At 35.1% G+C, this 12,556-nt stretch overlaps 1 protein-coding gene across 2 annotated transcripts; it reads left to right on the forward strand.

Annotated features, from left to right (window-relative positions):
- Positions 1–432: 432 nt before the first annotated feature.
- On the forward strand, positions 433–11,083 carry rtbdn (retbindin). Of its 2 annotated transcripts, none has more exons than XM_079617659.1 (6): positions 433–866; positions 1,827–2,017; positions 2,204–2,291; positions 3,327–3,455; positions 3,568–3,664; positions 10,203–11,083. In XM_079617659.1, the coding sequence occupies exons 1-6, from the start codon at positions 628–630 to the stop codon at positions 10,548–10,550; spliced, it is 1,092 nt and encodes a 363-aa protein (XP_079473785.1). In that variant the 5' UTR covers positions 433–627; the 3' UTR covers positions 10,551–11,083. The 2 variants fall into 2 exon arrangements, with proteins under 2 accessions (XP_079473785.1, XP_079473786.1); XM_079617660.1 differs by having other exon boundaries at positions 679–866; positions 1,841–2,017.
- Positions 11,084–12,556: the final 1,473 nt, after the last annotated feature.

The raw sequence follows: 12,556 nt of genomic DNA on the forward strand, positions 1-12,556 counted from the left end.
TACGTCATTAAAATCACTGAACCAACATGAACAAAAAACATATTCTTATTAACTTACATTAACAAAGATTAATAAATACTGTAACAAATGTATTGCGTTAGTTCATGTCAGTAAATACATATATTTTTTTATATTGTGTAAAATTAGTGTTCATTTAATTTGTCTGTGCGTTATGTTAAACTTTATTCTTCAGCAGTTTACTCGCAGTTTATTGCAAAAGTTTATATCGACTTTAGCATGTGAGAAACAGCATTTAATACGTTCATGTTGACATAGACGTGCTTGAAACGGAACAAGAAGCTTAGGTGTCCCAATTCACCCAATGTCCCAGATTATCCTAATTCACCCTGGATTCACCTCATGTAAAATACCGAGACAGGTTTTCGGGAAAACAAAACAGCAGAATACGCAGGCGACATGTGCAGGTGACTCAGTGGCACATGATGAGATGCTATTAGAAACAAGGTCACATGAAATAAAGCCACATTAGGCCTACCTATTATTATTATTATTATTATTATTATTAGAATGTATGATCAAAGTGTCTTTGTTTATATCTATGTCTATTTATAGTCTTATTGCTTTTATTATTTGTCTTTGATAACTGCACTCACTAAGAACAAACTAATGGCAAATGCGTGTGTGCGCGCGCGTGCGTGCGTGTGTGTGAGAGAGAGAGAGAGAGAGAGAGAGAGAGAGAGAGAGAGAGAGAGAGAGAGAGAGAGAGAGAGAGAGAGAGAGAGAGAGAGAGAGAGAGGGAGGGGCGTTGTCATCGAGATGTCCTTCGACTATAGCTCGGGGAAAAGAGTGAGAGAGCAGATCAAACCGGAGAGCATCAGAACAGCCACTGGACGCAGCAATATCAGGTATGGAGGAGTTTTATGGACATATTAACTATAATTTTGTGTTTTAGAAGATTTTAACTCTGACGTGAGGTGTTTACTGTGTGCAGTTTGTCTGTGTAACTCTTCATCCTCTTATGCAGGATTGTATGACACAGTTAAAGGACACTGTTGTCTTTTATGATTTAAATGTCTTAAGATGAGCTGTGACTGAACCTGTTCATTATTTTACATTTACGTTTACATTAATTTACATTTACATTACTTTTATATCAAACGAAAAGTTTCTGTAGGCTGTGATGTAAACAGTGCATTAAGATTTAACCTAGGCTATATATATAAACTCAAGTGTATTTTGTCCTTTAGAATTAATTTATTGTATTATTTTATTTTATTTGGGAATTTTATATTGTATGTTTTAATGCATTGTTTGGTTTCAGTTTTTATTTGGGAATATATATTTATTTTTACTTTAGTTACATTATTTTTTTATTTTTTTGGAATATATATTTGATGTTTTAATGTATTATTTGATTTCAGTTTTTATATATTTATTTTAGTTACATTATTTTATTATTTTTATTTTATTTCTAATTTGGAAATATATATTATTTTTTTTACTTGGTAATATATATATATATATATATATATATATATATATATATATATATATATATATATATATATATATATATATAATCAAATAACAAATTCTTACTTTCTAGTTTATATTTTCAGAATTTTGAGTTTTGCAGGATTCCATCACGTTAGGATTGATTCCAAATTTTGACGGAAATTCCTCTTACATTAGTTAAAAATTAACCATTGTTTAACTGAGCTGATCTGTTTATATCTGTTTAAATTAATACTTTTATAAATAAGTGATTGTGAAGCGTTATATAATTCGTCACAGAATATGAATTAATCAATATGTGAATCTAAAATGTTGATATAAAAGTCATTATAAAGCGTTTCCCATCCCAGATTATTTCTTTCAGTTGAAAGACAAACGCAGGTGAAAATGGGCGTGTCCAGAGTTCTGCTCGGCCTTGCCTGCCTCGTTCTATTGGCTGCTGCTGTGATGAGTCACGAAGGGGCGTGTCTTCAGGACGGGAAACACAAAGCCACGCCCAGTCCTGAGCCCCGTCTGAAGGACTGCTCGCTCTACACAGAGAGTGTGTACACACACACACACACACACTCACACACTCACACTCTCTTTATAGTCCTCTCACGATCACAATCACACAACTGGTCAAGATTAGTTTATTTAAAAACTTCAGATTCATTTCACTTTCCAGTTGGGACTGTGTTGTTTGTAGTTTGTCCCCCAGGTTGTTGATGTTTGTGTCCCTGTTCAGATTCATGTTGTTATGAGACGGATGTCCAGGATCTCTCCGGCTCCGTGGACAACTCTCTCTGGGATAAGTGTGGTCATCTCAGCCCTCTGTAAGATTATATTCATTCCCTAAATTGCTATGATTCATATTTGCACTGTAAAATCTGGAAATTGATTGATTCAATTGCTTTTAGCAGCAGGTGAAAATAGTTTTGCCTCATATTTGTGTTTAATAAAACATTTTTTTTTGATAATTAGTGTAAAAGATGATGCACAATATGTAAACAAGATTTAATAATAATAATAATAAAACTATGAACTAATTTGACAGATTTTTCTTTCTCAATTCTCATGTTGACATATTTCCTATGGGAAGTTGTGGTTGAATGTTTAGTTGATATATTTACTGTTGTTAGTTCATTAGTTATTTTTAATCCTTGTTTAATTATTTAAATTATTGTTTGTTTGTTTATTTATATATTTAGTTAGGCTAGTTATCCAGGTTTGTTTGTTTATAATTCATGATTATTTATTTTTAATTAATTTTAATTAATTAAGAAATTAATATATAGTTAGTTACTTATTTTAAATACAGGTTTGTTTGTTCATAATTCATGTTCATTTATTTGTAATAAAAAAAATGTTTTATATATATATATATATATATATATATATAGTTATTTATTTATTTTAAATCCAGGTTTGTTTGTTCATAATTCATGTTCATTTATTTGTAATAAAAAAATTGTTTTATATATATATATATATATATATATATATATATATATATATATATATATATATATAGTTAGTTATTTTAAATCCAGGTTTGTTTGTTCATAATTCATGTTTATTTATTTTAAATTCATTTTTATTTATTCATTTATTTATATATAGTTAGTTATTTGAAATCCAGGTTTGTTTGTTTATAATTCATGTTTATTTATTGCATTTTTATCTATTTATTTATTTTTTGCTTACGTATGGGTGTGGTTTTTGTGCATGTGAAGTTTACTGTAAATGCTCAATATTGTTTTACTGAATGTGTTTGTGAAGTATATATATATATATAACCGTCTCTCTCTCTCTCTCTCTCTCTCTCTCTCTCTCTCTCTCTCTCTCTCTCTCTCTCTCTCTCTCTGTAGCTGCCAGTCCTTCCTGAAGCGCGTGGTGTGTTTTTATCGCTGCTCTCCTGACGCTGCTCGCTGGCCACACCCACATCATGACTCCTCCCTGAAGGCGGTGCCGCTGTGCCACAGCTTCTGCAGAGACTGGTGAGGCCCCGCCCACTCATGCTCACAAACACACACTGTCTTCAGGTCCAAGGCCATAACCCTGTGTGATGAGCTGTTGGTATTATGATGACCAGAGGTGTCACTGTTGCAGGTACGAGGCCTGTAAACTGGACCTGACGTGTGCGCGAGACTGGGCCACCGACCCAAGAGGACAGAACTGCACCGGCGGCTGTGTGCCTTACCAACAGGTGACATCATACCAAACATTATACATCAAACTCACTACTAGATCTGTACATTTCTGAAGGAAATGTGATATATTTGTCTGGGCAAAACTCATTGCTGTGTGTTTTGGGTGGTTGCCAGGGGGTTGCTATGCAATTGCTAAGGTTTTTTTAAATGTTTTAAAGTGATTTTTGTGTTTTTTTGGCACATTGCTGTGTGTTTTGGGTGGTTGCCAGGGTGTTGCTATGCAGTTGCTAAGGTTTTTTTATATGTTGTGTGTGTTGCTAAAGTGTTTTTAGTGGTTTCTGACACACTGCTGTATGTTTTGGGCGGTTGCCAGGGGGTTGCTATGCAGTTGCTACGGTTTTTTAAAAAGGTTTTTAGTGTGTTTCTAAAGTGTTTTTACTGGGTTTTGACACATTGCTGTGTGTTTTGGGTGGTTTCCAGGGTGTTGCTATGCAGTTGCTAAGGTTTGTTTATATGTTGTGTGTGTTGCTAAAGTGTTTTTAGTGGTTTCTGACACATTGCTGTATGTTTTGGGCGGTTGCCAGGGGGTTGCTATGCAGTCGCTAAGGTTTTTTTAAAAGGTTTTTAGTGTGTTTCTAAAGTGTTTTTAGTGGGTTTTGACACATTGCGGTGTGTTTTGGGCGGTTGCCAGGGTGTTGTTATGCAATTGCTAAGGTATTTTAAATGTTTTTAGTGTGTTGCTAAAGTGTTTTCAGTGGGTTTTGGCACATTGCTATGTGTTCCTAGGGTGTCGTGGGTGTTTGTCAGGTTGTTGCTATGCAGTTGTTAAGGAGTTGATCATGTGTTCTAAAGGAGTTTTGCACATTGCCATGAGTTGTGGTTGGTTGCCAGGGTGTATTCAAATTGCGCAATTTGCTTTAGTTGAGCCCTTGACTTTTCAACATTAGTTTTCTTCTATAACTGTGCATCTCTGATACATGTTTGTTATAGCAAAACAATACAAGACAAACTTTGATCAGATGATGTTGGTCACTTTTTAGTGATGATGCAGTCATCATTTAGTGGCCTGATTCACTGACACCAGAGTCTAATCTCTGATTAAATTGATTAATATTAGTTGTTAACTTCTCATGCCGATATTCCTGCAGTGCTGTGATACTCTGAAAGATTTTATTAAATTATTATGAAAATATTTTGACCGGATCATGTAGACTCACACAGACATCAATAATCAGAGTATGAATCTCAACAATATAAATATTCAGATCAACTCTGAACGTCACAAAACAAGCTACTAAAGTCACATAAAAGCTTTGTTGATTGTCACCATTGTTGATATTCGTATTTTGAGTATTTATGTTTCTGTGTTTCCCTAAAAACATTTTCTGTATAATGACTTGTACAACAAATACCAGATAATACAGATAATACTGATGCCACAGCACCACAAGGCTACAGTAAACCATGTGAAATTAACTGTTAATGAGATTTGACTTTGAGTGATATCTGGGAATCATGATGACGAAATCACCGATAAGTGACCAATATCATCTGATAAGATTTTCTCCAGCAATATTTTTGCCATAAACAAATGTGTATCAGTGACAAAAAAGCTTAGTAATGGAAAAATGAAAGGGTCAAGAGCACAACTAAAGCCAACACCGATCATCATAATGGTGACTTTTAACTTTTGTTTTGTTTTTGAATAAGTCTCCAACAACTGAACCTCTAAATAACAACTTTAGTATGAAAGAAATAAAGTCAAACTGGATTGTAATAAGATCTGTCAGTGTTTAGTGTTCTGTTGTTCGCAGTCATTTGTATTAATTCAGGAAATAAAATAACAGTGTTTTTCTGTAAAACTCATTTTCTGTTACATTTGTTTGCACTTTATTTAAAACAGAATATTTTACTTTAATTTTAAGGAGATAAATATTTACAACATAAATAAAATATGGTGTATTTTATGACAGCATATTAATAAAAAATGATGCCCCTTGATAAACAAAATGAATGAAATATTGCATGATTATGGTTAAACGATCACATCAATTTTAATCAATTTAATATTTTAAACTGTAGTATTGTCCAACCAAACATTATAATTTCAAATGAAGTCGATTGTAAATCAGCGAAGTCAACTGCAGTAAAGTTAACACTTAATCGGCTCAAGGTCTCAGTCCTGATGTGGATCAGATGATCACTGGATTGATCTGACACACACTCCTCACACCAACAGTCGTCCTCGTGTTGTTTGCCGTGATCATGCTCTGCCATCATTGCCACACATGAACCAGATCTGGCTGGCAGGAGACATTGCCAGCGTGAGGACACATTCGGGCCAAGATCACTTGCTATGTGGGTTGTTCACATCACCGTCAGCACTGGAGAGAGTGTGACTCCAGGCATGGACACAGCTGGAATGACACACACACACACACGCACGCACACACACACACACACACACACACACACACACACACACACACACACACACACACACTGAACGTGTCAGTTCATGTCACATTTCCTCACCACTGACATGCTGTACATGTGAAAGAGAGAGAGAGAGAGAGAGAGAGAGAGAGAGAGAGAGAGAGAGAGAGAGAGAGAGAGAGAGAGATATGTGAATCAGAGCAACCGGCCTCTCGTACAGTCAGTCTCAACGCTGAATGTGGTTGATATAATGTAATTTGTTGTTTTTAACATTGAATAAACATTGCAACAGTGTATGATGCAACATTAAATAAGCTAGGAAGGTTGTGCACTTTACATAATATATTTATATTTAGTTTACTTATAATAATTGAGTTTGTTGACTTGAAATGTTTCTTCTATTAAGGTCCACGTAATTATGTCTCAACTTAACAGTAAAATCCTAATGTGTTGTCTAAACACAAGCCATTTATGTTAAGTAAAAAATTGTTACATCCAGAGGGTGGCGGTATAGTGCGACGCCAACTGCCATTTTGCCCTAACTTAATTTGATTGTGTTCAATCTGCTTAAATATATGTCAAATTTAAATTGACTTAATCCGTTTGTGTTGGATTACATGAATGATTTGTGTTGCATTAACTGAAGCTGGGCGGTGCTTGTTAGTTCCCAGCATGCTTTGCATATGGTTGAATTAAGATAGAATAAATGTTGAAATTAAGTGTTATTTTATGTTTTTTTGAGAAAGTGAGAAAAGGGGAAGACTTGATAGTGTGTAATTGTGTTTAATGTTCGATTACATTGGATTTATTAGAATTTATTAGAAGTTAAAGGGGTGGTAAAGTATGATTTCACTTTTCTAACTGTAGTTAGTGTGTAATGTTGCTGTTTGAGCATAAACAACAACATCTGCAAAGTTACAACGCTCAAAGTTCAAAGCAAAGGGAGATATCGACAAAAGTCGAGCACATTTGTGAGTCAGCTCAAACTTTAGCATCCATCTTTTCACATGCAATAGAAAGTCACTCTGTGTGCATCTCACAACAGTTCCTATACGAGCGATTTATAGATTATCATGACAGAATATGCTAATTGAAGATAGTTAACTCCACATCAGCAACATAAATTCATCAACTAACCATTCAGAGACGTCCTGTTGCTTCTACATGTTGTCACTTCTTCTTGAGTCTCTCCATCTTTGTCGGACTCCATTTTAACATTAAAGGCAGAACAGTTTCTGTCATGTTAGTGAGTGTGTGAGTTAATCGCAGCTGCTAACACACACGAGCTCTCGAAACCCCGCCCTCTGCAGCAGCTCATTTGCATTTAAAGGGCCAGGCACAAAATGGTGCGTTTTTGCAAACCCTCAAAAAGTGATAACTTTAACATGCTTTATAAAAATATCTGTGGGGTATTTTGAGCTAAAACTTCACACACACACACTCTGGGGACATCAGAGATTTATTTTACATCTTGTGAAAAGGGTATTTTACCACCCCTTTAAATTACAGTGCATTGTGGAGAAGAGTGGAGCATTTTGTTTGGCTGTGGACTGATTTGATTACTTTCAACTGCTTTGGTGAAAGATGTAAATATTAGCATTTTAGATGCTGATATGTGTTACTGCTAGTAGCAAATAACTATCTGTAGTCTATCAATTTAAACATGTGTCACTAAAATAAATGAAATATTATTGGATGAATGAAAATAAAAAAACACCTGAAACATGTCAGGAAACCATAAAAAAAATCACTTTGAGATTACTTAAATTGGGTCGCTTAAAATGACTTAATTCATTCCATGATGTTGAAGTTACATGAACAAATTATGTTTATTTAACGTAATCCAGTTATGTGGAACCAGTTGACATAAAAAGGTTAATTAAAGCCAACATATCATTTTTTTGAGTGAGTAATGGTTGTAAAAAGGTTGCAAAATACTTAAAAAAAAAAAAAATCAACATAGAATTTTAACAACATCTGTCACAATATCAATGTTAATTTGATTCGCTAATTCAAAACATATTCAACTGTGATCCAACTTTGGTTCACTCATAAATAAACAATGAATAATTTATTTGGTGAATGGAGTTGTCCAGTAATATCAAGATAAAGCAAGCAAGTGTTTGGCTGGTCATGTGGGTCAACATGATTTTTAATGTTAAACTGACTTTTCTGCCATTAACTTCTTTAGGGGTAAAATATTTGTTGATGAGGTTTAACAGTGAGCAGGACTTGGTTTAATCATGATGAATTGACTGGATGGTGAAAGCGTCTCGATATGACGGTGCTTGATATATCAGAGAGATCAAGCCGGATGTCAGTCGGAAATGAAAGTCGTATCGGACATGGAAGTGAAGTTATGATTTTCATAAAAGATTATACTTTTTTCGCAGAATAGCGTTCAGTGAAGAGCAGGAACGTGAATTACAACAGTAAATCGAGTCATAGTTGATCCCATGTTGGTTTTAAGATCACTGTGTTTCTGTGGAAATGCCGCTGGCAGTAAAAATTCATAATCAACACAATCATCATCACATGTGCATAACCATGAGTGACAGAGAGAAACACACACACACACACACACACACACACACACACAGTTCACATGTTCTTCTGAGGGGTGAAAATCACAGCCAATAATGAGATAGAGAAAGCAGAGGAGGTGTGTGTGTGTGTGTGTGTGTGTGTGTGTGTGTGTGTGTGTGTGTGTGTGTGTGTGTGTGTGTGTGTGTGTGTGTGTGTGTTTTTTCTCTCTCTGAGGAATCATAAAAGCTGATGTGCGAATTTAACGACGGACAATGTTAGCAGTGGATCTGAAATGTTTTATCATCATTACACATCATATTTTTGATGCTACATAACTGCAGCTGTGCTCTTCAGATTGCTTTAAATTTCATTTTTATTTTCCCAGTTGAATAACTAGCAGTCTGAAAAACTATTAAGGTTGATTTTGGTTCTGCTGTTAATGTATATTTACTCTGCTAGTTTTTTATGTTTTAAAAACGCACAATACCAAGCAATTCCACACTGCATTCTCAGCACTGCCACAAGGGGGCAATATTGCAGCATTAGCGCAAGTCTTCTTCTACAGTCAGTTTTCTCATTGGATCAAACCAAAGACTTTATATATATACAAAGACTATGCACTTATGTTACTATGAATCGGAGAAAGTGAAACACACAATAATATTCTAAATATAAGAGCCAGTCGCCAATTGGTAAAGTCATCGTGTGACAGCTTAAGATGCGCGCTTAGGACTGCACATGAATAATACGATCTTTGAGTGGTAAAAACCTTACCTGTGCTTTAGCGAATTAGATGTTTCCCCATTTGAAGAAATAGAAGCTGTACTATGAAGTGCATTTCAAAGATGGCCGCCGAGTGAAATGGCTTGCCTTAACCCTCTGGTGCTCTTATTTCTATTTCAATGAAATTAATGTCCTATATTTTATTTCGATAATGTTTTTTATTTAATATTTTGTATTTTTATGGGATTTTATGGTACTAAATTATATTTACGCTGTATTTATAATCCATTTATTCACTTTTTGAGCATATAGTTAAACTTCCAACTTAAACTGTCGTAAATCTTGAATGGTTTACGGCACAGACTGAAGCTTGATCTCTTTTCAAAGACGACACTCGGCAGATTATTGCTGAAGTGAAAAAAGTTTCAGAATTTTACGTTTATTGTTATGAATAAATGATACTATTTTACATTTTTATATGAAACACATATTTCAAAAACATGTTTTACTCTAAAACTGAGAAAATCAAAGCCACAAATCTAAACAAGTCGAGTTAAAAATTTGAGGTTGATATCTAAAAAAATGTGTTTGGCTGCAGTACCAAACGCTTCCACTAGACGAAATTCGTCTTTTCACATTTTTGACCGCGAGTAGCACAAGTGTGACTATGTTTTTCAAGACCATTTTAACATATTCGAATCATGTCCATGATTTGTGTGTGTGTGTTCACACAGCAAGTGCTAAAACCTTTATCAAGTTTCGTACCATTCCAATGAAGTAAAAAAAAAAAATCACATTTTTCGGTCAAAAATGACCGAAGAAGAGCGCCGGTACATTGATAAAACAGTTGTTTGTTTGCATACTTGTGAGCATGTTCTGATCATCCATGCATCTGTGTTTATTAATCAGATGTATCAGCACGGGCGAGACCTCTGCGAGAGTCTTTGGGGAGACGCTTTCCTGACGGTTGAAGACGACCCCGGGGAAGAAGACGGTGTCGAAGGCCATAGCTGCGGCTGTCTGACTCTCAGCCCCTCAGATCGAGAGGTGATCGCGGCCCTGAGGGTTCAGGAAGGAGACCCCGAAGAACTGGACACCACCAAGAGCGGCCTGCCCCAGTACAGAGCGCCCTGCCCCCCCGCGCAGCCTCAGAAACGCAGCGCCACAGCGCCGCCACAGGCCCGGAGGAGCAACACCGTCCTGCGCAAGCGCTCCGTTCTGGCCACCGATATGGAAGGCAGTGGAAGCGGCTTCTAGGACATTTGTGTTCTAGATCTGCTGAATGTTTGTTATCAAGCGTTCTGTTTTATCTTATCGGTTGAATTTAAAGTAAACGAATGCTTTCTACCGTAATTCTATTGTCTATTTAACACAGTCGACAAAACATTCCTGGATAGACTTAAACTAGTTCTGTAAATTTAAATTCTGCTTATTTTAAAGGTGCATTGTGTAATATTTAGGAGGATCTGTTGACAGAAATGCAATATCATATACATAACAAAATTTTCAGTGGTGTATAAAGACCGTATATAAGGAACCGTTATGTTTCTATTACCTTAGATTGAGCCATTTCTATCTACACACACCACGGGTCCCCTTACATTTAAATGCGCCGCCATGTTTCTACAGGAGCCATAAAACGGATAAACACGTTTCGTCACTATGTTGTTCTTCGTGCAAAGAAGCAGCGAATAAAACACTGACACAATGATGAACAAGTAACAATAATATTCGCAATAACATATCGTTTTACTGAATAAGTAAGTAAACCTAATTTCTTAATTTATCTTTGTAAAGAAACCTCATTGGCTACAACTGGCTACTCTCTGCTGTCTCAGACGACGACATCACTTCCTGTCGGCCACCGTAACTTCTGTTGGCTGCAATTCACAACCTCACCACTAGATGCCGCTAAAAATCACACACTGCACCTTTAAAGGCAACATGACCGGTTGAATTTAGGTCTGAATTTTGGTAACACTTTACAATAAGGTTTAACTACATGAAAGAATGATGAACAATACTTCTATGGCATTTATTAATCTTAGCTAATGTTAATCTCAGCATTTGCTAATGCATTTTTAAAATCAAAGTTGTGTCTGGTAACATTAGTTAATGCTCTAACCTCAACATGAACAAACAATGAATAACTATTTGTAGTAACATTAACAAATATGAATACATGCCGTATAAAATATATTGCTCATTTATAGTTAATGCATTATACTATCAATAAATAAGACCTTACTGTAAAGTTTTTTAAAATATTCGTATTCACCTGGAAATATGACCAATTACATCAGGAATATGGGTTGCGAATCTTGTTTTATGTTGCGTTGAACTGTTTATTCAGTGTGTTTTTGTATTTGCCCACTGAATGAAACTACATCTTTTACAAATATTATTATGGCATTTTTGTCTCAGTTTAGACTTTGTCTAAATGTTGCTATTGTCGCTTGTTTCTATAACTGTGATATTTCATGATAATCACAACATATGGAAGTATGGATGTCTCATTTCTTCTAACATCACATTATCATACATGCATATAGCCCAATCTTTACATTTCACACAGTCGTATGTGTAATTTATGTCTGTGTGTTTTGAGTAAATGACTTTATTAGTGAAAACACAGATATGATTCAGCTGTCATTTACTCTAAGTATTTATACTGACGTATACAAAAAATAATGCTGTAAAGAAAAACTGTGAGAGCACTGTAAATGTTTGACTAGTTATGAATGAGTGTACTAGTTGACTGTTTAACAGTGAACGTGTGGACATTGTGTTATGTCTGTATGTAAACGGATGGTCAGTGTGAGCAGTGTGTTTCTGTATTATGTGGCTGCCTTGAGTAAACGTGTTTCTCTTCTGATCTTATATGTCTTTAATTCATAAATAAACTAAATTGGAATTTGTTCTTTTAACTGTTCTTTTTAAAGCAGTTTAAACCCATTTAATCCTGTCATTGTTATTATCCTGTTTAGTGAAAAGTATTGTTATCAATTAACCATGTGTTTATCTTGCCAAATTTATGCTACATTTAACTATTGAACTTGAATTATAGCATGACATTCATACTGTCGTAAACAACGTGATTATGAGATATAACCCTGGTTTCACACAATGTATATGTTTGAGCTGTTTTAACCGAAAGCATATCTTAAAATATATTATTGACATTGTTTGTTTGTTTTCACTCAAGATGCACATCAGTAGCCTAATGTTTTTTTTTGTGTGTTTTTGTCCTAAGGCATGTTTAT

The sequence above is a fragment of the Phoxinus phoxinus genome (genome assembly GCF_949152265.1).
Source record: "Phoxinus phoxinus genome assembly, chromosome: 1".
Lineage (NCBI taxonomy): Eukaryota > Metazoa > Chordata > Actinopteri > Cypriniformes > Leuciscidae > Phoxinus > Phoxinus phoxinus.